The sequence below is a fragment of the Cebidichthys violaceus genome, unplaced genomic scaffold, assembly GCF_023349555.1.
Source record: "Cebidichthys violaceus isolate CVI_PGR_0920_01 unplaced genomic scaffold, fCebVio1.0.p SCAF_16, whole genome shotgun sequence".
Lineage (NCBI taxonomy): Eukaryota > Metazoa > Chordata > Actinopteri > Perciformes > Stichaeidae > Cebidichthys > Cebidichthys violaceus.
In genome coordinates this window covers 7,454,866-7,482,662 of record NW_027176329.1, presented here as the reverse complement: position 1 = coordinate 7,482,662, position 27,797 = coordinate 7,454,866, and the positions used below count along the sequence as shown (strand labels likewise).

At 40.7% G+C, this 27,797-nt stretch overlaps 1 protein-coding gene across 6 annotated transcripts in view; it reads left to right on the top strand.

The window, feature by feature from the left end:
• adgrb2 (adhesion G protein-coupled receptor B2) overlaps positions 1-27,797 on the top strand; it is a 191,946-nt gene that overhangs the window by 120,859 nt on the left and 43,290 nt on the right. For all 6 annotated transcript variants that reach the window (XR_011102885.1, XM_068710972.1, XM_068710968.1 and 3 more), the window contains exons 16-17: positions 4,062-4,105; positions 18,328-18,454. Coding sequence is in view for 5 of the 6 variants with exons in the window: in XM_068710972.1 (XP_068567073.1) it covers positions 4,062-4,105; positions 18,328-18,454 (171 nt within the window). In the remaining variant the exon portion in view is untranslated. The remainder of the gene's footprint in view (positions 1-4,061; positions 4,106-18,327; positions 18,455-27,797) is intronic.

Here is a 27,797-nt window from a genome sequence, read left to right as displayed (position 1 = left end):
CACAGTTTTGAAAATAATGTTGAATATTTAATGGTTCTCTCCAGACGACAGAAACACACACAGTAAAATCTTCCAATGAAATCGGTTTCTTGCTGTGTCAACCAGGACCTGAGGGTCAAAATTATTGCAGAGTGTTTCATTATAAAGACTTTGTATTCATTCGTTATCCCCGCCACTCCATCTCCCTGCTTTAAACCACTGATTCATTACTTAATTATGGCATTTCCTTTATATGCCTCTATCTTTTATCTCCCTATTATTCAGCTTTTTAACACTTTTGGCAAAGCAGTGGTACTGCAGGTTTCACACCCGCTGTCTGGAGGATGATGTCTTAATGCTGATCCAAGCATGCTGCTCTGTACTGATAACCCGAGGCACCCGCTGAGGACAGACACTTGTCTCACACAGTACAGTACTGGGCTGGGATGCACATATGCTTACGTCAGACAAGTGCTTAAAGGGACATTACGACTATTTAGAATTATACTTGCCAACATGTTGGAGATTCACAAGAGATAATAAAGATGGTGAAATTTGATGCAGCAGAGGCTGAGATATCCTGACTTTCAGTGCCTTTGTATGGGTCAAGTACCAGACATGCTCAATCCTAATATTTCCCATAGAGCACCTGAATAATATATTTATAATAAAGGCTATAATATTATATGTATATATAATACAAATACAAGGAAGAAGTTAATCTACAGCATAACCAACCTCAAGAAGAATATTTGAATTAAGTGATGAAGAAAATTAATTAATACTACATTTGAAAATTGCGATATATCTCTTCCATATAACAAATTAAATTATATTGCAGAGGAATAGTGATTAGCACAATATTAATTTGGTTTAATTAGAAATGCAACCAGTGCTCATATCCATGATTGCTTGATGTTAATTAGGGTTTTAGCAACTCCTAAAAGCAAAATAAATGCCAGAAAAATAGTTTTTTATAACCTAAATAGTTTGTATTTATGTATTGCACTTGTGTGATTGAAGCAGCTTTTCATCATTGGTTTCTTGCCAAGAGTTGTTTGAGTAGATCGATACTATTTGAGTATGAAGCCATAGCTAGCAGCCGGTTAGCATAGCTTAGCATAAAGACTGAACACATTGTAAAACAGCCAGCTAGCTAGCTAGCTAGCCGGCTGTTGGCTAGCTGGCTCTGCATGGAGGTTATAAAATCAGTGTACAGTACCTCTAAAGGTATATCCTCACATTATCCTAATGTTTTCCCCCTGTTTTCAGTCTTTATGCTAGGCTAAGACAATAGGCTGCTGGCGGTAGTTTCTTATTTAATGGAAGGATATTAGAGGTATCGGTCATTTCTTCTAACTCTGAGACAAAAAAAAGATGTATAACTATCCCTTTAAAACATTAAAGATATCTCCATTCAAGATATAACCATCTAAACTGCAAAGTTACAGTCGGCGAAACAACTGTAAGTGCACACACAAATATTTTTATTCAAAGGCAGTGTTAAGATACGTCAATCATTTCTCAGCCCGGCCTGAACTTTATTAGGCAGAAAATGTTAATGGGAACCAGTGAAGGCAAGAGAATGAAATGGAGAGCAGAGTCTGCTGTCATGGTCTTCAGCTGCAGTGCTGTAGATGTCGACCTTGGCAGTTGTAGAAACACCTACTGCAGCAGTGCCGGGGCAACAGCTGCCCCAGGCTTCGCTCTCGAAGGGGGGTGTTCTGTAGGGGTCTCTGCACGGTCATGTCTTCACTGAGAGGACATCTGCTCCAGACTCCTCACATATTTCCCTGTTGTGTGTATGCAGGAGGCTATGAAAACTCCATGTCCTTACAGTAGACCAGTAGACCCACTCCCCCTCTAGCTGTCCTTCAGTTAGCCTTTTCATTTATGCAAGGCAGCTCTGGTTTTAGAACATCAGCCATAAGTCTTTTGGGTAATTTCACTCTAATCTAGTTTACTTTCATCAGTCAAAAAGCATAATCAACATTACTCCATTTTATTTTCTGAATCTATAATACCTAGTATAAAGTAGAAGGCTTTTAAGACCAGTGTGGTCTGTTGCAGTATCTAATTTCATCTGATTAGCTGACCGTATTCACAGCCAATATACATTAAGCAATTTACCGCCAAATGGTAGACCACTTTGTGAATACCTTGAAGAAAATGAATCTTCCTTGAGAAAAAAAAGGAGAGCTGTTAAGGTTTTTGCCATTATTACCGTCCATAAATGCAGCTGTTAGAATCAGACACACGTAACTCCCTTTGAGGGGCATCAGTTGAGCAGACGCTGTCATTGTGCAACGAATCGGCGCTTAAGAGGAGGCAGACATTGTGGGAGTACACAGGTGTCACTCCCGCTGCAGCATACAGTCGGGCATGATGCGTGCTGATTGATAGTTGAATGCTAACAGAGCCCGCCACGCTAATGCACGCCCAGGGACATCTAATGTTGGTGGCGGCGGTCTGCGCGGGAGGCAGAACAAAGCTCTGTCATCCATCAATCTGTGTCGCCTAGCCTCTGATCCTGTGTACATAAACCTTGCATCATCCCTTCCTCTTAATTTCAGCCATGCAGAGACCCCAGGATTCACGGATTCATGGGAGATCAGTCATGAACTATTCAGGGAAGGAGGGGTGACCTTGCCTTTGGAGAAATATATCCTGGTAGTGTAGAATTGAATGTGCGTCACCTCCTTCTCTCCCTTTTTGCTTATTTAAAATGCTGTTGATAATGGGGAAAAAACTAACTTTAACCTTCACTCAAGAAGAGGTGATGTATTCAAATTGTTCTCTACTCATAGGGGACATTTTTTTCTGAACAGAACAGTGTGACTGTGGAATTACTGCTATAATATCCTGTACCATAAGAGGGAGCTCAAAGGCAAAGGGCTTAATGTAGGACTCAGGAAGGACCAACAGACTGGTACAGAGAGGGATCCATTTTCCTCTGCACCAGTGGAAGAATGGAAACTCAATTGTACCTGAATTAATTACAGATCACTCAGATCAGTCTTACTGTAAAGCACAGAGAAAAGGTATTGGTTAGCTATACTTTTAATGCTTTTGATTCAGGAATGAATGTAAGAACAGGATATTGGATCCAGACCAGAAACCAACAAAGTTCAACTAAATCCAATTGCAATCCAATCCTTACCAAATGAGGCGTGCAGTTTAAAAGGGCACAGACGATTCTTTAAAAGCAATCAATGCAGAGATCACTGAGGATCACCAGTGGAACAAGTTGTGATGAGTCAGTTAAAGATATTGATCCTGTGATTGATTCACTGATTGAGTCATAGGGAGTCTTCCTTCGCCACCACGTGTGACTGATCTTTGATCACCAGATGATTCACCTGCCTCTCGACACCCAAACCATTGACTTTTGGCTCCAGCGAGTAGATAGGTTAAGAGTGAGCTGGATAGCAAATCGCCAGCGTTCAGACTGCTGTGAGGGGCTGTGCGACTTTATTTAATGTGTTTTTAAAAAAACACATTAAATAAAAGTATCACCTCTTAGAATATATATGAGGATGTTTAGAGATACAGAATGTATTAAGTACTTTATTTGACTGGTGAATCTTAACACATTCTGAAAGTTCCAGTTCTTCACAATAAGTATGTGTTGCACTACATTTTACTGCTTCATAGTTGTTTACTTTTACATTATTACTTCTCACTGTGGTTGTACTTAAGTAAATAATTCAAATGCTTTTCCACTGCTGGTTGTTATGTTATGTTTATGATCCCAACTTACTGTGTAATATTGTACATGAAATGCCCTCTTCTTTGTCTCTCAATTCCTTCAATTCATTTTTCACAAACCTTTCTTTTTGCAGCAGCAGCTATTTGCTGCTCTGTCCCCTGACAATGACTCTTTCTCCATCTCCCCCCCCCTCCACCGTCCATCTCAATCGGTCTCTTTCATTGTCTGTTTACCTCTCTCCATCGCCCATGCAGCATCACTCTTTCTCCTCTGGCAACGAGCTATTCTGTCTTCGCTCTGCCTCCATCTCTCACTCATCCTCTCGACTGGCAATAACCGCTTATCCCCCCCCCTCTCCTTCTGTATTTTACAGGGTACATCAGATCCACAGTGCGTTGTCTGGGACTATGGCAACCCGTAAGTTACTCTCAATGATTCTGATGAGTGCATGTGAGAGTGTACAGCGCAGTAAAGCATGTCTGTCAGTGTGTGCCTTGATGTTTATCTTGTGTGCCCATTCAAATTAATTTCATTAATGAACTGAAAACAGTCTAATGAAGTTCCCTGTGTTTGTGTTAATTAAACTAGTCAATGAGAACAAACACCATTCTCTCTGGGTTGCTAAGAATTCACAAGTAACATCACTTGGAACTGCTCCCTTGGAAATCCCTTGTTGCGGTCCTCTTTGATGTTTACCTTTACTTACACTATGTTAGATGTTTAATTCGTAATTCTGAACTGTAAACATTTGACTGATTTAAACAATCCAGTATTATGACACCAGTGACCCTGAAGCCTGTTTGTTAACCGAATGGTTTTTCTCTCATTTGTCTATATAGGCCACTGACTCTTTGACATTGATGTATGTGGATTATGTAGTGAACTACATAATGTAAACCAGCACAATTGATCATGCTGTTTTAACCATTAACCCACATAGTGATTACTCTTTTTGTCAATAACAAAGTCAAACATGCTCAGGACCATTAAGCCTGGGTTTGGTACTCTACCAGGCCACGGTCTCATTGCACTTTCACTACAAGGCCATTATGTTTGAATAGCTCATATCTTCTATCCATGACAGAATTATTGAACAAATGCAGCTCTGTATCTTAAAAATACAATAATATATCATTCATTTTGGAGTAAATGGATGGCTTTCATTGGTGAGTTGTTTTTTTTGACGATGTCATGGTGGATAAGGTCAGCACTGGAGCGACGGTATACTGTATGAAGCACCACACACGTGGTTAGGTTCAGGACACTCACACACTTAAGAAAAGATCATGACTTTGGTTAAATATGAAGTTCTAACACATCTTGTCTCATGCTTCAAGTCAGCATTTGCTTTTTCAATATGTAATTATAGGCAAGTGCTTTGAGTTGCTTAAATATGACCATAAAATGTTACCTGGACAGGATATCGTTCGGACAGTTAATTGAATATCTTGACAGTGGGCGACCCTTTGTGTTGGCAGTGAACGCTTTGCACTTATGTAAAAGTTAGTTTGGTTAGCTAGGCCTCCACTCAAGATTTACATACTTACTTATTATGATGTGATGAGCTTTTGAGCCTGTCACATTGTCTTCATCAGCAGATCAATTTTGCTCAGTATTGTCTGTATTATTATTCTGAGCACTTTTAAGACTTCTCCATGATAAGTGAGCAAACAGTGTATGCGGATGAAGACCGTCTGAAATGGTTCACATCTCCAAATAAGTGAGTAAGTTGACATTAAGTGGAGATTGATTTGCCAAGTGTTGCATTGTTTGGTTGATTCTGTGGCATTCATTTCCTCCAAATTGTATTTGCTGATTCAGATTAATCTCACATCATTTTTAAAAGCCAGGTTTGACAGATGACTCTTCGACAGAGCAAATTGCTTTCATATAAGATTTGAATTTGTCATCACAGTGGGCCTCCCTGTCCACTGTGACAACAAGATGGATGACTGAAAATTCTGGTCAGCTCAGATTCCCCCTCGAGATTACATTATGGGTTATCCAGTTCTAGAGGAGTACTCTCCAGTGGCCGAAGCACACAATGGGGCCGCAGGTTCACAGGAGTGTGTTGGACATTTTATAACTTATCAAACTACCCCTCTCCGTCAGGGTAGAAGAGGAACAAAGCTCGGCAAAGTCAATTAACTAGCCCGGCAGATTACAGCTGCAATCAAATTAAATTCACAGACGTTCGAAGGCAGACAGCCAAACAGAATATAAAGTGGCAAGATGGCGGCGATGTCTATCAACCAAACATATACTCAAACTGGGTGGAATGTGGAAAACATCCAAATGTGTTTGCCGGGGATAAGGTAATATGTTTGCAGACACGCACGGTGGGGAGTGCACAGAGATGCTTAGAGGCTTTGACACACAAACACACACTCTTACCAAGATCTAGTTAATGTGACATACACTGACACGCAAGCAACAAAAAAAGAATGCTCCAGTTATAATAACTGATTATGTCTGTCTATAGTAGTGATTCTGTCTTAACCAGCCAGGAGCATCATTGAGCAGAAAGTCTGTCTATTTTTAAAGCTCTTGTCAGCTATTCCTGCTCTTCTAAGCTGACAAGGATATACATGATGTCCATTGGTTGTTTACATTTCAGCTATGCAGAGACTTGACCGTCTTCAGAATAAACAGCCTTAGGTCACAACAACATGCTGTTTTGGTGCACAGATGCTGTTCGGAGAGGGTGTGATGCTGTGATGCGAAGCCAGCTGGTGCGCTTCAATTAAATCTGGTGCTCACATATGGAATTTATCATCTATACATTTATGTATTTACTTTATGTACAGCATGGGTACATAAGCGCATACAAGGGCAGGAACGGACATTGCTGTGGCATGTATACACAACGACTGTACAGTGTTGGTGTTTTAAATAATCCTCAACTCGCCTGTCTGTGCCGGGAAGCAGATCTTGACTGGTGCTAGGCGGGGAGCACGCACTTGATATGGGCAGAGAACATGTTGTACAAAGCAGCCGTTTGTTTGCTGGAGGATATCACCTCTCTCAACCTGGCTGTCTCTCGAACTGAGCCACAGGCTTTGAGGTTGAGCGGGAGGCAGACAAGAGATGGCGAATGTATAGATAGCAATGTGGCGGAAGGGCAAACACGGCAGCAGCTGAAGCAGACAGCGGGGGAAAAGTTCAGCTCGGAGACAGAATTAACTTTCAATCTATAACCTGTAAATGCAGACTATATTTAGTGCACACAGATGCCCCCACGTTCAACAAAACAATCATATACTGTATGTGTATCCTCCCCCCTTAATTGTTGTATTGCACGCATGTATACTTACTTTGAGCTCAGAGGCAGAAATCTCTAAAGCCTATACTGTTGTGGCCTTTTTAGAAATCTGCAAGTGATTTCAGTGGTAGCTCTCTACCATTTGCGGTGTCTCTCAGCTGGCTAAGTTGGCCAACAGTTTGTGGCACTCACAGTTCATCTCAGTATTTATGTGTGAGTCTTTATTTATTTATTTTGCCCCTAACAGTCCCATATGTCGGCACCATCTGCCCACCCAAATTGCTGCGCTCGTCATCCCTTCCTGTCTTCCCCCTTGTGCCCGTCTCCTCAACCTAATCTCATTCATTTGCCTTGACGACTCGAATAGACACTCTTATGTTTAGCTCTCATAAAAGTTTTACAAGGTTGGGAACTGGGAGATCAGGTTAGTGGAAGCAAAGAGGCGAGATGTTCACTATTTATGATAATGTTTGGAGAAAATCCCTTTTTGTCTACCTTGAATCATCACTGAGTTATCTTAACAAAGTCTTTTTCCTTCATTTTTCCGCTTTCTTTCGCTAACGCCTCTTTTTTCTATGTGCTTGCTGACCTTGCCTCTGGCTTCTCCGTGCTTTGACCCTCACTCTGCCTCAGTGTGCGATATTTGGCTAAAGCCCCACTGACGTTCACACTAGACTGTGTAGTGCAGCACTTGTGTATTTTATGTCCAATGCATTACAGATTGGCTCCATTAGATTGTATATGTGCCACTCCAGATGTATCACTGATTCGATAGCTGCTGCTTTTCAGTCAGAAAAAAATTGCCTCTTTGCTGCCAACTTTAAAATATAAATGGCAATGCATCATATTTTCACTGTCTAATAAGCAGAGTAGCAACATACTCTCATACGAATGACAAAGCTCAAATGCATTACAGGCAGGCCAAAGAGCAATCTTAATTTAAAGTGTGCTTTAAAAAAAATGACCCAGTAGTTAGAGATGAATGCAATATACACTTTAGATGGATGGATGACAGTAAGCTTGTGAAGGGTTGAGGGTCACCTAATCCTATTTCTAATCCCCAGTGGTCTTCAGCTTGATCGGGGATCAGTGGTTAAAGACCCAGGCACCCCACCTACCCCCACTGCCCATCACTGCCATAGAGTATTAATGGCCTGGTGAGCAGCACAAGTAGCTCTAACATCCTCAATCTGACACGGTAGATTGAGGCTTGCTTTGGGCTCAGATTGATCTGGCACCGCTATCAGCTTTGGCACTGGCAGGTCTCAACCTTTTAATGAAGTAAAAAGTCCAAGGCATATTCTGCACACTGCCAAACACTAGCTGGACACAAATCTGGCCAAAATGTTATCACATTTATTTGACAAAAAGGCCAAGTGTGTGACAGCGTTACGGCCATTTATATGCCACTGCTTACTCTGCTGTGTAACATACAAGCAAGGAAATGAATAAAGAGAATGCAATACACCCATACAGTGTATTGTTTGTCACTCTTGGATACTTAACACTTGTCTCCCGTGTGTGTTATGCTAGTAGCAGCTAATGTAGCCTCGAACCGCTAGCCTCGAGCAGACATGAGGAGCGAGCTACAGAGGTCTGGTAAACGCACTTCTTTCTGACTCCGCACCACCAGATTTTTTTTTTTTTCAGTTTCATACTTGTAGTCTAAAGTTACCCTGCTCTTGGAGACCCAAAACATTCTGATAATACTTCAGCTCACTTTGAACCTTAACAGGTTGATTATTATATCCACCAGGAGATTATGTATTTGGTCGTGTGTGTGTGTGTGTGTGTGTGTGTGTGTGTGTGTGTGTGTCTGTCCACGGCTAATCTCACATTTTTATTTGTGTCTGTATGACCTCTCGTGGTTGGAGGAATTCAAACTTTTTGATAACAATTTATTTATTGGCAACATATTTTATTGATTGTCATGAAAACTCTTAACCCTGACCGTAGGGGCCGCAAGTGATAAGCAACTGCTTCAGTTTTGACCATTGTTTCCAAACAAATTAGGAATTGTTCCTCTCTTGATTGCACACGTATGTAAGACAATTGCATGCACCCATGCATGTATGTATGTATGTATGTATGTATGTATAGAAACTATAGCTTAACAAATGACAAACTGAACTGAGGCTGTTTTGTTGTTAGTAGAGCTTGTTAGCTTCTGGCAGCAGGTGGGAGTTCTTTAGTGTGTTTAGCTAACAGAGCTAACAGCTAACAGAACTAAACACACAGCGGGACTGACTATTTCTGTTCAGAGGTAGCAATAAACAGTCAACATAAAGCGTTACACAGTGAACCGCAGTTTAGCTGCAGGGAGCTGGAGCAGACAGCTGCATAGATAGAAATGAGTGAGAAGTGTGAGCGAAAAATGCATCTGATATGCATGATAGTGTAGATAGCGGGAATTGTTTGTGTTCATTCAATCAAACATCATACAGCAGTGGACATTGCAGACACACCTGGGGGAGATCTTTACTCTACTGAATGCACTTTTCAAGTTGGGTATAGAAAATAGATGGATGCTATATAGAGTGTGATCCCTTAGGAGACAGCAAACAGTTCAGTCTAAAAATAGAGGCAGCATGTACCAGATAATGCAGTGGCTATCACAAGTGCATTATACAAGACTAACTGATGTGCTAAAATATTTGTTTTATCTTTGTATACCTCTGTCATAGTATTGGTTGGCCTTTCTTTTTCCCCATCTAAGATTGAAATGACTTGTATTAATTTACCACCTTAAACAATTTCCACCTGCGCATATTTCCTCATCCCTCCCCGTTGTCACACACTTGCACAGAAGCACACACACACACACACACACACACACACACACACACACACACACACACTAACACACTTAACAGTGTAGCCATCAGGAGGAAGGGGGGGTGGGGGGGTGGAGGGCTGATCGGGCTTGCTCCACTTTTCCATCTGACAGAGCAGAAGGGATCAAGACTCTGTCAAACAGAGAGTCAGCTCGGCAAGAGGGAGTCGGCCAGTAGGGCTTATGTGGGCTCTACCTCCATTGGGCATTACAGACGTGGACAGGCTCTCAGCTCATTTCCCCAGCTATCACAACAGTCCTTAGAGAGCGCTTTAACATGGTAGCTTCGGTTCTCAGTGCGGAATGCCTGGGTTCTTGTGGAGAACAGCAGGATTGATGGTGCTTTTTTAGCTTTACGTTTCTTGTTGAGATCAGTTCTAGCTGGTGTTACGTACAAATCAGAACTTTAGATAGGATTTTTTTTTACACCACTGGACATCATGGATAAGTGTGGGCGGCTTGCTCCTAAAAAAAGGTTATGTAAAGCAGATTAAGAATATTAGGTTACGTTTTTTATTTTTTTATTTTTTACTTCATGCATTATTTTATCGATTGCATCACCATGTGACCCGTGGGAGTGGGATGGTGCACTGGGTCTTACCGTACAGCCAGGGATAGTCTTTAAAACTTCCCTTGGGCGAAGATGATGTTTGTAGTGATTAGTATTTGAAGTTTAGATTAAAAGTGGAGGAAAAAGAAGACTTTCTCTCTGCTGTCAGTTGGAATACATTGCCTGCTACTGGACCATGGCAGTTTAAGAACCACTGGGTAAGTTCCATCGATGACCCCCTTAAAATCTGTTTTAGGTCATTTTGAGGGTGTTGTATAAAGGTCCTCTAACTGATTATGCTTTGCAAAATACACTCTTACAAGAGCTTATTTATAACATAAAGTCAAGTGCTGTGTTTGCCTTATGCTTATCTTGTTGGCTTGCACATTATCCTCTTTACTCTCATGCAGCTGGACGTAGGCTGAGAGGGCACTGTGTTAATGCTTTGGTAGTTTCAGAGTTGTCTTTTTGGCCTTAAGAGTCCTCTTTGAGCCCCTGACAAAATGCTCAGTTTCAGAGAAGCCCACCACATTTTCTGTGAGATGTAACATTTTAAAATGTCAGGTTGCAATGCCAATACAAACAAAATATATATTTTTAAGGCTCTGTCTTGGAATTAGGATAAAATAATACATTGTCAGCATGTTCACCCTTCCTTTAGAGCCATGCTGCTGTCCATGTTTACAGCGATCGCAGGCAGTCAGGACAGTAGGTCATTAATGGCTGTGGCCAAGAACCTGTATCTTTGCTTTTCCTGTTCGCTCGCTAGCTTGCACACCAGGAAGAAAGATAATCCCGGGAAAGAAGCTTATAAATTAGCCCATGGCCATGCCAGAAAGCAGATTGGGGTGGTGGAGGTCAGTGACAAAGCATTATCCTCACACGAGAATCACGTAAGAAGCGTGAAGAAGGGTTTTGTGTGACAGTCTAACGTGACATGAGCCACAGAAAAGACAAGTAGGGTGAAGCAACGACATTGCATTTGCCTCTATTCAAATCTCGATTTTAAAGTAAGGGAGCTAGAAATTAATGGCTGTGGAGATTTAGTGGTGTTGTGAACTACTTGAATATCCTATCTAAATATTGCTTAGCGTACACATCTCTGGCCTTGTGATGTCTCCTCCCTTCGTTATCACAACATGCATGTCATGCATGTATTCTGATGAGAGATGTCTGATTGACGTTCACCCCTTAATCATTCCAAAACACATGGGATTCACATCAATACATATTTCATGTTTGAGTAACCACAACAGACAACATTTAAAAATGTAAGCTGTACGGTCTTGCACATAAAAATAGCAGCGAGCGTCAGATAATCTCACAGCATGTTCTTGTGGTTATAAGACCCGTCTTTACATCAGTTTGAGTAAGACAGAAAAGCTTAGTTCCTACAGAGTAAATATCTGGGTCAAAAATATTCGTGCATTCACATACATGAACTGAAATGCAAACACGGGACCACATTGTGGCAAATACTGTGTGAATGTGGGCTGGTCAGTCCTGCATAATAGATGATAGGAAGGGTTGAGTAAGTACAGATGATTTGTGTCGTGTGAAGATTTGCTTCAGTGCTTTCAAGCTGTATTGAGAGTAAAAGGGCAATGTGCACTGCCTCTGGTGAATGTGCATTCTGGCTCCCTGGCGGTCGGGGATGTAATGTCTACTGGAATAGATTCCATCAACCGGAATAGTTTTTTTTCCCACACTTTTTTCTTCATTTCTTCCTGTGGCTTCAATCAGGAAAGTAAGCCCTGGCATGTATTCACACAGGCACAGAGTTCAAAAATGATAAGCAACGGTGCAATCAAAATCTGTAAAAAATGATTAAGATTAAATTCCACTGGTATTAAATTTGAAAAACAAAAAGTTTAGTACAATTTAGACATATCCGGTCAACATGGTCTGGGTAGCCCAGCGCACAGTTATGGTAAACAAGTGGTTGGCTTTAAATACCTACGTAAAATAAGTTACAAGAAAACAACGTAACATACTGTATGTACAGAAGACACATCCCAAACACCACTAAGGTAACTTCTAAATAACTCAATGGTTTAGTTCTAGCTGATTGTACCTCTGCTCCGGTTGAAGGCATGATGCCAATACGCCTTTTTTCACAGCAGACCTTTTGACAGTAGGAAAGGCACAGGTGTCTCTAATAGCATTAACTATGGCTCTGTTCTTCTGTCTGAGTTCCCAGTAAGTCATGACAGTGTGCCATAGAGCCAGCATTCACGACAGGAGCCTGAAACTGAAGCAACTGAATGGAGTTCAGCCATAATGTATCTGATAATTAACACCTGGGCTTTTATTGAGACATGACAAAATGTCTTCTATGGAATTGTCTTATTACATATATAAACCAGACTTCATACACCATTAATAATGAAAATGCTTTCCAACATTAGGGAGATGTCAATCAAGCACAATCTAGAGGTCTAATCAGGCAAATTGTGGGAAAACACCTGTGTGGGTGTACCAGTGGGGACTTAAATTACTGCATCTGTGCTGCAATATTACGATGTTTAAGCATTTATTTATTTAAAATTTCTATTCTTGCTTAATCTGTGCAGAAAAGAATAGAGAAAAAAACGTGCACATGCTTGACCGAACATGCAGGTTGTCATTCTATTTCCGTTGCTGACGTACAGTGACAAGTTTTAACCCCATGAGGCCTCTTAACTTTGTGATCCTTTGACTCCCTCTTTGGTACAACAAGCCTGCTCCCTACCACTCGACCTTCTGTCTATGACTCATTAACTCTCTGTTTGCAATGTGTGTCACCAGCTCTCACTCTGTTTTAGACAATGACTAGTCAAAGTTGTGAATATTTTTCTATTTTTCTAAGCACATTAAAACATCAGGCTATACAGTATCTATGTTAATTTACTCAATGACTTTACAATATCATGCTTTGAATATTAAACCTGTTTCTACTATCTTCTAAAGACTTCATAGCAATTTAACTTGAACGTATTTCTTCGTAATGAGGATAAGTTGTGTGATTTCCATCTGTGTGAATTTTTTTTTATAATCCATCATGCTTTCTTTGCCTCATTGCATTTGTTGCCGTTTGCCTTAACATTTCCACATTTTTAGTTTTTTTTCTCCTTTGTAATAGCTTAGCTTGTCAGCTGATCACAAATACACACAAGTTTGATGGCACATTTTGCCAGAAATGAGCAATAAACAACAGAGCAATGGACACAGGGTCCGCAATTTAACGACTAAACTATTTCATTTGGCTACGGTCATCTCGTAAATCAGTTTTGACAGTGTATGCCAGCAGCTGTAATTAACTGATAATGTTAATCCTTATTACATCGATGACAGCTGTGTAGAACAGCATTTTTTCATGTAAAACTGTTTCAAATGCTTTGCAGTGACAAGATCTTGAACATTGCCCACTTACACCATCATCTCCTGGATCATAAGGCATGATGTCTGTGTTCTCTGTCCCTTAAATTATTTATGTCATCTTTGCCTGTTAAGAATACAAGGCTGCTTTGGATGAGAGGCATTGGCAACACGTCACTATTTAGTTTACTAAGCAGATGGAGGCAGTGACTTTACGTCCGTCCAGCTCAAATCTCTGCATCATGATAAGAATTCAATGCATGTTGAACCTTTTTTGTTGTTGTTTCTTAATGGGGTGCAATTGGCTTTCACAGCATTGCCCTTTCAGTCAAGGGTTGGTGCCAATTTATTCTCAGGAGACATAAAAGGTCAATTCATGCTGTTCAGAAAGTTTTTCCTATTTTTTTTTTTAACAGCTGCAACATCATGCAAGCAGTTAAAGGAACAAATTGGAAAGCATTGTAATACGTTACTGTGGAACCCTGTATTAGCGCACTGTTTTGAAATGATGTTTAAATGCTCTTGGTTTCGTCACAAACACGGCATTGTTTTTTTTTAGCTATGCTAATAGTGTGACTGTTTAGACCGAAATGTCACATACATTCATGTGAATTGTAATATCCTTGACCCCTTACCTATTTATCATCATTAGTTTGAAGGTTTAATACTTTGTTTTAGAACCAGAGACCTGCAAAACTGATGTCCCTTCAGGTCTAACTGTACATTGGGTTTGGTGCTAATTAGCACATATTTGCATGCTAATTTGCTTAACTAAGATGCTGGACTTGGTAAACATTACACCTGCTAAACATCAGCATGTCATTATGTATATATTAACATGTGACTATTAGCATTTAGGTCACAGCACTGCTGTGTGCAGCCTCACAGAGTAGAGTCTATATGGCACTGTGTATTCTCCACGTGCACTGATGGATAACTACCTGTCAAAATGAAGCCAACTCTAACATTCATTGTCAAAGTCAAGACCAAACAACAGATGCATTGATTATCGCAATGCTAGCAAACTGGGGTGCATTATTTATATTTACCCATCTCAACATTTTTGTTTGTTGATATCTTTGCAGCATACATTTAGGATCCGTAGCCTATAAACCAACTATACTGATATGTATACCTATTTGTACATCTGGTACCTGTTTTCCATGATAAGAGTCGACGACAGCGACTCAAGGGTCATTCAAGTGAAATGACATAAGAAAAACAAAAGACTTTTAATTCTTCCTCGCCATCTCAGCCCATATGATGATGTAATACTTCTATGAGCCCAGCGGGGCCCACAGCAGAAGTGTCTATCTATAGCTGTAGTGGACATGCGATAACAAAGATCACGGTTTGCTTCAACTTTGCGGGTGAAATAAAACTGAGTAAAAGTCAAAGCTGGCTTTTTGTTGAAAGGCATAATACCAACAATCAAATCTGAGGCTCAATTAAGCTTAAAATTCAGCAGCCAAAACAAAGGGTTCACAGATAATGTGTATTTCTGCGTGAGTGTTATCTTCAGCGGCCCCCTGTTGTGAGCTATCAGACAGTTTCTCATTACCCCAACTTCCTCTTTTCCACCAGACTGGCATGGAATATTGGATGTGTGTGTCCTTGCATGAAGTTAGACCGTTTGTGTCAGTAAATGAATGCCATGCATGCTTTCACATGTGCATCTAGTATACTATACATCAACTGACATGCATAATTCGGTATGCAACATTTGCCCATGTAACACACAATCATTAATGCATGACATGCACATGTACTCTGACTACACATGGCGTGTAGTCAGAGTACATATGGCAACGCTTTCCTGGTGTGAACGAATCCATTTGTATATACTTTACTTGACATCTCTTGGGAGGTCATGCACACAACTCACATGTTTTCTATCCATGGATGCATCAACGCCGGATGAAACATTGTTTCACTGGATTCCACATGTACATGTTTTTTTTATAGAGGAAATGTAAATGTAACCCAAAAATACCTCACAGAATGTACACACTTTGGAGGATTTCCTCATAAAAGGTAACAGGTGCACATATTCTCTCATTCACTCTACTCTGTCTCTTTCGTTCTGAGACACACACAGAAGCACACAAAGCCGTGCAGCATGTTGCTACATGACAAACTGAAGACTCCTTTTCCAATCTTCGGTCTTTGAAGTGTCACTGTGCAGATGATGATCATCAGGGAATTGTACTCACAAGTCATTACTGACATTATGAAATAATTGTTGTGGTGATGAATTAATGTTGATACATTCTTGTCATTTAGCGTCATACTGATCATATTTGCGTGGCCCGTCTTAGCAGCAGTGTATTAGAGTGATGTATTGTACTGTGCTGAGATTAACATGTTGTCCTTGGTGGGTGGTTAACCATGTGTTTGCATAATATGATTGACTGTAGAAGAAACCACAACAAGACAATCATTTTTTAGAGTCAAGATACAGAAATAATTACATTTTTGTTAATTTGATATATAATTAACTTTTGATGAACAGATGGCAAGTAATATCAAAATAATACTTCTGGTTTTGCGGCTAACCTTCAAAACAAAACCACAAAAGCTGTAAGAGTTAGTAATGCATTATTACTCATTGAAAATGAGGAAGGGAATAAGTGCCCAGCATACAACGTGCACGAGCTGCTGGTAAGATGAAAATATAGTAGAAAAAAAGAAACAATATTCCTAAAGTAAAGATCCTTAATCACTTTATTTTATGTGTTATGTGTTTTGTATCACATTTGCTTCAGTGATAATCATCAAATAACCATAATGTGTGATCATTTTACTTGTTGTGTCTCCCCATATTCCAATTTCACATACAGTCGGATGCATCTAAGTTAAGGAAGAGAGTTCTCATACAACAGGGCAATTTAAGGATTTATTTTTGTATTATTCATTGGTTATACATAGAAGAGTGGTATCTTATCTTTTAATGGTTTTTTTTGTTTTTTGTAGTTTAATCTTTTAAACTATCTGTCTTTCTCTTATTTCTCCAAAGGCAAAGTAAAACATAAAATGTGCCTTAAGGTACCATAAATACAAAAAGCAACAAGCCAGCTTATCATTTCTTATGAAGTAAAACTGTCACTAAAGCCTTCCCTCGAGATGTAAACAGTGCTCAGATATACAATATTGCCAGTCAAAGCCCTTGCATTTTGTAATATGGTGAAGTCCATATATAGGCAAGACAAAATTGTATTTTCTCTGTTTACTGTTGAGGGTGCTCATTGCTATTAGCTTGAGAGGAGGTGATTAGGTTCTCCATTAAAGCATTGGTGGTGAAATAAAAGTGCACCGTGCTGTTTGAAATAACATACCATTTCATCTTTTCTGCTGTACAAGTCTTTCTATTGTAAGGAAAACAATACGATATAATCTGTATGAAACAACACAAAAGATTTTTTTTCAAAATATCGGAACCTCCCAAAACATTTTTTTTATACTATTAAGTAAGTGTGTAAGTAAGTATTTGTGATTTATGCAGCCCCTGAAAGTTACTACATGTCTTCAGTATTTCACTGGCATTAAATATTCAACAATCAATGTAAGAAAAAAACACATCTTTAGGTGTTTTTCATTAGCGTTAACTCTTAATCAGTTAATCATTTGCCAAACAAACCCCAAATGTCATCAGATTCTCATTAAAATGTTGCTAAATCCTGACATGGTAGTAATTGACATTACCTTTTCATTACTGAGCCCCACCGGCGTCAAACCAGAAGGGAAAAAGAAATCCAGAAATCTCTCATTTAAAAATTCCAAAACTGTTTTGGCAGAAAATAGTGTGTTCATGTAGGATCTCATTCCTCATTGTAGGAATTGTATTCCTGCCTGATTGCTCTTCAGTCATGGAGTTGGCTTTCTTTGCCCCATCAAGACACCTCAGCTGCTCTCCCACAATGTTTCCATCTGTCTCTGATAGCTAGAATATAAGTATATCAAACATAAGGCTAATGTGTAGAGTGATCTGCTATGGTAATTTGTTCAGGTGGAATCTTATCGACCGCCACATTCAACCTTGTATTGAGAGCAGTTAGATCGAAGTGGAAGGGGGGGGGGGGGGGGGGGGGATTCCGGGCACTCTCTTTCCCAGTAATGTGTCAAAGCAATTGACCATTTAGTGCAGAATAATCCCCATCCACCACTTAAGCCGTACTGGTCTTTGTTTACTGTGAGCTGATGCAACCCTTCTCATCCGTCCTCCATGCCTCAAGTTATTTAGCGTATTCCTCCAAGAAAAGGGAGATGGAACAAAATGAAGATGAGTAAGAACAAAGATGGGAAAGAAAGTGTTTAGGGTGCTGAACAAGGAGATAACTCAAGAACAAGTGAAGTGACATTGCCTTCTTATGCCAGCGGGGGGAAAAAAGAGCCTGTCAGTTTGCATGAGTGGTGAGGACTGCGTATTAATCCTATAGAGTGAATGGGTGAACTTGGTGAACTTGTTGGTCTACCCTCTGAAACTTTCTGTCCCTCTTTCACCCTTTCTTTGAGTTGGAACTTCCTATTGACGTGTTATGTCACGTGACCGATTTTTTTGCGTCTAACAGTCACTGTTTATGTCCCTCTGCCACCCCCTCCCCAACCACCTCCTCCCCCTCCATTCTCCCCACCTCCAGGGAAGCTGGCGCAGAAAACTGGGGCACAGAAGGCTGCCAAACGCTCGCGTCAACCACTGTCCACACCAAATGCCTGTGCAGCAGGATTTCCACCTACGCCGTGTTAGCGCAGCAAGCTAAAGACCCGGTGAGTCACCTATGCATATCCTGATGTACTCTGTGGGACTTGGGGGCTAACAAGGCAACTACTACCAGGGGCCAGGTCAGGAAGATGATGAGATGGTTTTACTGTATGATACAACAGGCTGCTAAGGCTGTCATTTATTCTCTTTATATGGCTGTCTTACTTCATAACAAGTATCTTTTCTTGCACCGCTGCCAATTAAATGGGCGCAGACTGAACAGAGCCGTCAATGTTTAACACTGGCACAGTATAAGAGGCTGTTTTGATCAGTGTGCCTTTGCTTGTCTAATGTGTGTGTTGATCAGCAGTCACACCACATTTTTACAACTTTCTTTTTTGCTTAAACTTAAGTAAAGGTCAGGTTGTTCAGCGAGCTACTTCTATGCGATGGGAGAGAGAGAGGAGGCATCAAGAGAAAGACATTTTTATTGTGTCTGTGTTTGATTGTGCCTGCAGTACTAAAAATCCTGCGCTTCTATAAATAGTTCAGGTGGCTCGCCGTGTGTGTTTGACATGATTAAAGAAGGCTTTTTAGCAGTTCAGGGTAATGTCTGTTCTGATACAGTGACCCTTCTCCTGTAGTTGCGCTAATGGACATCCAAAAACCTGACAGCTTTTAGTTCACCTTCATCACAGCCACCGTCTTCGTCCAACAGACCCTGCTTCATTAATTGTAAAACTGTACGGACCTAACCCAATTTATTATCTATACACACTTTTTTGCTCCATTTTTTTCTTTTTAGCCATATTTTCCATTGATGTCTTCCCATCAGTTTCCCTCTCCTCCTCCTTCCTTCACCCTACTTGTTAACACTTTCACTTGTTTTTCTCACTTCATGCTACAGCTCCTGAACCGCTATGGTCACAAAATGTTCCCCATAGCTTTGGCTGTTAATTTGTCTCTATGCTTGCTTGCACCTAATGCCCATGTGGATAGTCATTGCGTTAAATAACTAGAGGGCACTGGGAGAGTGTAGCCCTCCGGCAAGGCCATGCCCTATCTCGCAATTGTAACAAAAGTGAAAAAGAATCAGTGCATCTGCTCCGTGATTCAGATCCACTCCAAACTGATTTTTTTTCTTCCTTGGCCGCTGATACACTCCTCAACCAGGTTTCATGAAAATCGGACCACCACTCTTTCTGTAATCCTGCTGACAAACAACGAAACTGAACCAAAAACATGACCTCCTTGGCGGAGGTAATGAGGGAGCGTAATGGAGTTTATCTACATTTGTTGGCACACTCTTGAATTTATGGGAGATATTTTTGTGAATGGCTCTTGCTTAATGGTTAGGTATGAAAATGGAGCCAGCTAGGCAGATCCCCAGTAACCACTGGAGGGTTACTCCAGGTGTCAGAGAAATGGAAAATGATTTGTGAAGAATGATGGATTTTGGGAAGGAAATGTTCAACCAAACAGAAAAGGCAGACTTGTGACAGGGAAAAATAAGAGCGAGAGAGAGAAAAAGAGAGACAGAGATGCTCTAAGTAGTGATGCATTAAGAGACAAAGCTGATGGCTTATGTGAACATCTATTCCTTCGTAACCTTTTCAGTGTAAAACATTGCATCCATATTGCATTCACTGGGGCAGTGCTTTTACCCTTTGCTGTTACTTTACTGTTAAGACTATCTTGGCCCTTAACATACACTCTGCATCAAATGTTAAGGTACATATGAAAGAATTGAAAGACTTAAAATTGGATGTTTTGAACCAAATATGCACTATAGGAGTCATAGTTACCTTCACCTTGGGTTATTTGTATTTGCTTGTACAGCTTTATCAAAAAATGTATTTTAACAATCTCTCTTTCTGAGACTTTCATGCCATGAAAGGTCCTCAACTGTGACTGAATTAACATTTACATAAAAAAAGTATTGGGACATTTACTTCTAAAACCAAGGGCAGCAGAAATACGGTAGCTCCTCCAACTTCCCAACTTTTTGTGATGATAGGGGCCGTTTTTTTCTCCATATGGTTATTTTCATACAGCATCCTGTCTCTTTGATCGCTCAAATACTTGAGTGGTCAGTGTGCAAAACATACATGCTTCTTCTTCATCGTTCATCTCTCATGTTCAAGTGTTGAGTCCAAAACAAATGGTATATACTTTGTGTCACGAGCACTTGCAACAACTCAAAATGTTATACCTTTTTTAAAAGGGAGCATTGTAATTAATCCCCCGTGAAACAGAAAGTACTTAAGCAATGTCAAATAGGTCCCACAGTAGGGATATAGTACTGGTTCAAGGTTTTCAAATAGTTAAACAGGTCTCACTTTATGGAGTCATCATAGTGACCGCTTCCTTGAACTTTTGCTTGGATTGTCATTTTATACAAACTTAGATCATTTTGTTGCACCTTGCTTGTGTCGACAGCAATACAGCTGAGAGGCTGACACTGATTGCACTTTTGAATTGTAGAGGCCATTGCTAAAGGTGCTGACTATAGTTTTATATTGGATATAAACCTTCAATGTTCAGTTGGCTTGTAAGTCGAGGGATCTCAATACCATATAGTAGGAGTTATTATTTTATTTTGTTTGCCTCCTCCCCTGGACATTCCATAGCCTTTCTTTTTTTATTGAGTGTAAAGAGGGTCAGAATAAGGTGATGGCCTTCAGGGGAATGACTGCAGTTATTCATTATTTTGTCCCTCAAAGCTTGAATTACTTCACAGGGGTCCGGAACCTATTACAGAACTAGGGGAGACATTAATTCCCATTATATGGAAAAACACGATGGCTGCGACCTATGCTCTGTATGGGCCATTCCAGCCGCTATTTCTGGTTCCTGTGACTCCTCCTTCAACTGAACAGTATTGACTTTTGCCATTTTCACAGCAAGCAGGTCGTCCGTGTTTGGTGAAAGAGGGCTAGGAGAGAACACAAATTGACTTTTTTGTAATATCTGTGAAGAGCGTGTTAGTCATTAGTGATTCACCATTCAACCCCCCATTACCCAGTGCTGAGGACCGGAAGGTATGGGTCAGTCTGTTTGTGTCTGTGGCTTTCAGTCAAGAGCTGTTGTGGCCAGCGCTCAGTGCACTTTGTTGCTTCAGGGTCCAACACAGTTTTTCATTCCACCGGACATTGGATTCTATAAAGGACGAGGGAGAGACCACATCCAGACATGCAAACACAGACAAGTATGGATGTTTGCACTTTTATACACCCTCGCACACACAAGCGTGCATGCACAAAAATGTAGACACTCAAACACACACTCCATGCACTATGCTTTGTCCAGGCTGTGTGGCTGTTGGAGCACTGCTGAGTATCAGCAGCCCAGCTCTGACAGCTTATCCTGGGCCATGGCGCTAGGGACAAGGGGGGTTGAGGATTAACCTCCATGTTTAATAGAAAAGGGAGGAAGGGAGGGGAGAGAAAGAGATGGAGGGATTTAGAAGCAGCGCTGCCATTACAGGCAGTTTACAGTGGAGCGAGGGATAGCCAGTTAATCCTGTTTACTTTCTGTAGCCTCTGAGATTTCCGCGTGTGTAGCCTATACACATATTATGTGTGTGTATCCTGCTGTGTGTCTATAGAGAGACCTTCACTATCAGACACAAGACAGAGGTTGTTACTTTGGGGAAACAGAGGAGAGAGAGGGAGAAAGAGGAGTTGATTGAGAGAGGTCACAAGGCCATACTATAAACCAAGCCACTTAATTCCCAAAATGACCGCAGTGGGAACACCAACCCTACGGATATGTCTGGTCTCATTGCCTCAGCAGCACTATAGGGATCATGGGATTTGGAGTAGAAGGAGGTTTTGGCTTTATAAAAGTCAGTTTAACATTTAGTGCCCCAAGTTAACCAAGTGAGTTATACCTCTTCAGTTCAGTTTTGTCGGCATATAAGACTGCTGTCCTGGTTGTGTTGACATGGAAATAGACCAGATTTTTCAGATGCGTCTCCCAAACTTGTTTTCATAGTTACAGTGGGATTCATGGCTTGTGCTTGCCTAAGCAGGTAACCAGAAATGCGAGGGAGAAGGTCAGTGAGTCAAACAGCACCTGAGACCTTGATCCAGTCAGTGTGGATGAGTACACAAACACACACACACATACGCACACACATTGGCTAGGAGGAGAGGGGGTGCCTTCTGCATTTCCATAACTCATTTATAAGGCAATTACTGCATCAAAGCAAGAACAATATGTGAAGAGATCTCTGCCTCTGCTGTAAAAGATTGCTCACAGCTTCTTTTACCTGCCAGGCTAACAGTGTTTGGCTGAGATGATTGGGTCTACTCGAGTCTGTTTCCTCGCTGTCATTAGCGCTCACCAGCAACTAATCAGAATTAAAATACACAGCTGAGTCTATTATTTCGAAAGGATGGTCAAAGTGCCTGATTTGACTGTGGAAGGACGATAGCGATGATTCAAGCAGCACAGGATGGCAGCTCATATTTTAAGTTATTATACAGCTTAAATGCAGACAGTGTTTAGAGAGACAACAAGCGCTGCCCTAGATGGAGCAAGACTACAAGGTTACAGTATGCAAATACCTTGCACTTGTCAACTGTAATTGAAAGATGAGGGTTGCTAAAATGTATGAGAGGCTCGTCCCGGGATTGCATTAACATCTTTGGATCCCTCGTCGCATTAATTGAAGGTTAGTTAGTGACGAGGGAGATGATGAGAAAGTATACAGGTGAAATTATTTAGTGGTGTTTTTCTGGCTGAAGATGCTTAATGGCTGACCCTTGGAGTGATAGATTTGATTAGATGTATAATTAGATACTTAAAAACTTGTTGCTTTTGACACAGCACAATAATCACTATTTCCAAGTATAACCAGGGGGTCAAGAACAGTTTGGGCTTTTATTTTGATTTAGATTTAATTTTGTATTTCCTTGTTTTGTGTAATACATTTTTTTTTCCACAGCAGACAGTAGAGGGTGTTATGTCCTTTTGGTGACCTCGTGATTAAAATTTTATCCGATTTGCGTTTACCAACAACGCCTGTCATAGTGTATCTATGACTGGGCCAATGTGGTTTTAAAGAATTAGTGTATCTTACCACTGGCTTTAATTTAGAACTTTGCTTTGCATAAGGCCTATGTTTTGTAGCTGTATTTTGCTTCAACAAGCAGTGCCAAACTCAAATGGTGTTTCAAAAATACCTGAGGATAAGGCCAGCACTTGATATGATGACTTTACATTTTAAGTCACTCTGTCAGCTCTCCAGGTTGTCAAACACTGACAGGAGATGTATGGTTTGTCTTCAGGCCACTGAAGCCAGAGCCTGTCAAGTTAAACCTTTAAGGGTCTGCTGAATTGATTCAGCATATTGCCTATTATTCACCTAGTGTCATGACAGCAAAACAGGCAACTGAATAGCAGGAACACTAGATTAGAAAGATGGGGAGTTTTCTGCAGTGGCACAGTCTGCAAGGGTGTACGAGTGTGGTTCTATGCCTATGCCTGTATCTGCGTGGGACTGCTGAATTTTGAAATATTTTCAAGCATTATTTAGCATTTAACTTTTTACAGCCTACGTAAGTCATTAATCACGTGAGTCATTAGTCACGTGACTCACGTGCGGTAGTCACCTAAATAATCAAGTTAACATGAATCATGATCTTTTCCTAAATCTCACTTAGTGGTTTGCCCAACTTCCTATGAGTCTTTAGTCAGCACAGTTTATGTATAGACATCCAGCTAACATGGAGCAATATTAGCGATCATTTGGAGTTCAGTTTCTGGCCGCAAAATAAATGTAGGTCCAACATTCACTCTCCTTTTAGCTCTGTTTTCCTCTCCACCAAATCCTTGGGCAAACATCTGGCCTTTTGGCTGCTAAATAGACCACTAGCTACTTGCTGACCTTTTCTATGTGCTGGATAAGGCAACGCGATCCAAGTGGGTTTCTTTATAAACAGCTGCTTGATGATAGGGGAGAGTTAAAACCAAAACAATGAGCTGAAACGCTCCATAGAGCTGACAGGATCTCAATAGGCAGGATGATATTTACCTGGTGGGTGTGTGGAGGGAATCCCTTCACATAGACATTTGATCATCCACTGTCAATATAAAAATTTTGAATATAGCAGCTTTAACCAAGGAGTTTTCAATTTGTCCAGTACCTTGATTATAACCAAATATCAGCAAAACTAATGATATTCCCACCAACGTCAGCAGTGCTTGTTAAACGCTAATTAGCTCAATTTGCTAAATCAATTAAGCCGGGAATCATGATGATGAACATTATACCTGCTAAATATCAGCCTGTTAGCATTGTCATTGTGAGGACGTTAGCATTCTGGCATTAGCATTTAGCTCAAAGGACAGCTGTGCACAGCCTCACTGAACAGCTAGCTGCTGTTTTAAGCATTGCCAAAGTCCATCCCCTGAACTTTTAGTTTTAAGCTAACCAACCAAGCCTCCATTTGAATCAGTTTAATAATGGTGATTTTAGCTGTTTTCTGAGGCAATGATGTTAAAGCCCTATTGTGCCTTTTTGATGAGTTCCCAATAGAGTTTCTAAGAAAAATGTTCAGGATTTTCCAAGAGATGTAGCATTATCATAGCTAAATGAGACTACTGTACCACATCACATGAATAGAGTGGCGATGAGTACACAAAGATACACGCTTAATGCAAGTGTTCTTACTCTTATACTCCTCATAAAAGATGCATTTGCAGTACTACTTGGAAACAAGTGCGGTTTTCTGTAATCTCAGCATTGTAAATCTTCATGATCTCCTTGGAAGAGTTAATGGAAAAGGAGTATTGAGGAGAATTGGAGAGACCCACTGCTCAGGTGTGAGTAAGAGGTAAAGGCAGGGAGGATAGGGGGAAGATGGGGAGACACCGAGAGGGAGAGAAAGGGAAGGAGGAGGGTGGGTAGCAGGATTGGTAGGAGTGGAGGGTAGAGGAGTGTCAGTGAGAGGAGATAAGTAGGTTAAACTTCCTGAGCTGAAAATAGCTATCTTCTCCATCACATGGTAGCCAAGCTGCCCAGGGGAGCCTGGCCGTATACAGCAGAGCCTCAGCACACTCTTTCTAATCTGTGCTCTCTCTGTGTGCTTTTCTATTCTCTTACACACACACACACACACACACCTCACACACACAAAACACATCCACTACCCCTTCCAACTGCAACATAATACAACTATATTTAGAGCAGGGCATTTGTGTGACACTGAAGCCTCAGGCCTGCTGTGTTGTATTCGGTTTGTTTCCTCTTTTTTTTTCTTAATTTCCTCGTTTGTAGTATCCTTCTACATTATGAAATTAGACACTTTATCTCATCACACACACACACACACACACACACACACACACACACACACACACACACACACACACACACATTACCTTACCACATCAATTAAGAACACTTTGTTCAGAACACTGAACAAGCTGAGGGACAATTTGTGGAAGTATATTGCGTAAATTACAAGTACAAATGTAATTTATTCCATTACTTGTCTCTAAGCGGCTAATTTCAGACAAACGGAAGGAGACCGGGAAAAGGAAATTCAATAGGGGTGTGTGTGTGTGTGTGTGTGTGTGTGTGTGTGTGTGTGCGTGTGTGCGTGTGTGCGTGTGTGCGTGCGCTTGCGCTTGCCATTTCCCATGCATCCTGCATGTTTGATCTGTCAGACCACAAAAAAAAAAGCCTGCATATCCTTTGACCTTCCTCTCGATGTAATATCAAACACACTGAGTCTGTGTTTTCTCCCACTCTCTTTCTAGGCCTTTCTTTTTTCCTGAATCAGATGCTTGTCATACCCCCTCTTTCTCTTTTTTTGTGGGTCTCTCCTTTCTTATTAGGTGGTTTTGATTATGTTTCACCTCCGTTCTCCTCCTCGTGTCTTTGTGTGTGCACGCCATATTGGTATTCCATCCTATTTCACTTTCCTCTAGAGAAATTGGCTTCTTTTGATGAGCCAGGGAAAACCACCAAAAGAGTCGCTTTGACTCCCTCATTTTTCTTTTCTCTCTATTTGTCCCTCCTACAACTCTTTGCTTTCTCTTAGTGGTTCTCAACTCTTCCCACTCCATCTCTCTCTGAATATCTCTTCTCCTTTTCAGTATGCATTCTTTATTCCTTTCTAAAGTCCTCCCTCTTGCTTTCCTCCTCTGCCTTCGGCTCATCTTGAATAGACACAGCCATATTCATGCAGCTCAAACATTGACTTTCAATTACTCGGCACATCTGCCTAGATGTGCCTTTGTGTTTGAGTATGTACTTTATTTGCTTTAAAAGACACCTTGTGCAGTGTCTGTGTACTGTGATAAATCATTGGGATGAAAGGGAAGGCTAGACACCCTAGGAGGTAAATTGTGTGATTGAGAACTTAAAAGCAGGGCAAACATTAAGCCCATTTGGGACACGGCGGGGTGTGTGCTCTCCATGCAGCTTCATTTGTCTGTTCCTCATCCTTTCAAAGGCACATCTTGGGAGAGAGGAAAAGCGGAGGTCCGCTGTACATCATGACCTAAATCTCTCAATTATGCGCTATGGTTGAGTGCTTTTAGCCTTGTGTATCTGAAATTATACAACGGATGTAAACAGGTGCACCGTGGGAGTCTACTGTACATTCTCTACCTCAGCAAATGGTTGGCCCCCTGAATCAATCCGTATGGCTAAGAGTGAATAAAAGTAATTTAAAACTATAATTATAATTACTTGGGTAATGCTGGAAAAGTTGCAGGTATAATCAAAGTGGTCGAGATGCTTTCACATTAATGTAATTATGTGTTATTATCCAGCTCCATCTAACACGTAATTGTCAGGTACAATGCAATTAAAAGGAGCTTGCAAAGGGATTACAACTAAGGAAGAACAACAGTTAATTGATACTGTAACTGCAAAGCAGCAATTACTATAATCAATAAGGACAAATAATCTAACAGGATGTATTACAATTCGTTGTCACTCTCCCTCACACATTAATCCATGTAACTGTCTATCTAGCTAGCTATGGGCTCTTATTCCCTTTTTGCACTGTAACCCTTTGCACTGTCTTAGTTAGAGGTCTGTAGCGGTGTTCAGTTATCTAATGGTATATGCTTTTATATGTAAAACAAAAACATTAATATTTTATTAAAACACTCTCTTTTCTCGAACTGTCAAATATTACAAAGTGTTTTTGTCAGGCGGCAAGCTGTGAGTCTGAAATTGAAACCAATGCAGAAGTGTTTTAAACTTGCATTCTTTCTAATAGCCATCATGGGGGCATGACTCCTCTGGTTGCAGAAAGTAGTCTGATTTTCTATCTATGAGAAGTCTACATGAAAATGACCCTATTTCTCATTTGATTTATTATCTCAGTAATCATTATAAACATGAGTTTATGGTCTCAATAACTAGTTGTCAGTCTTCAATGA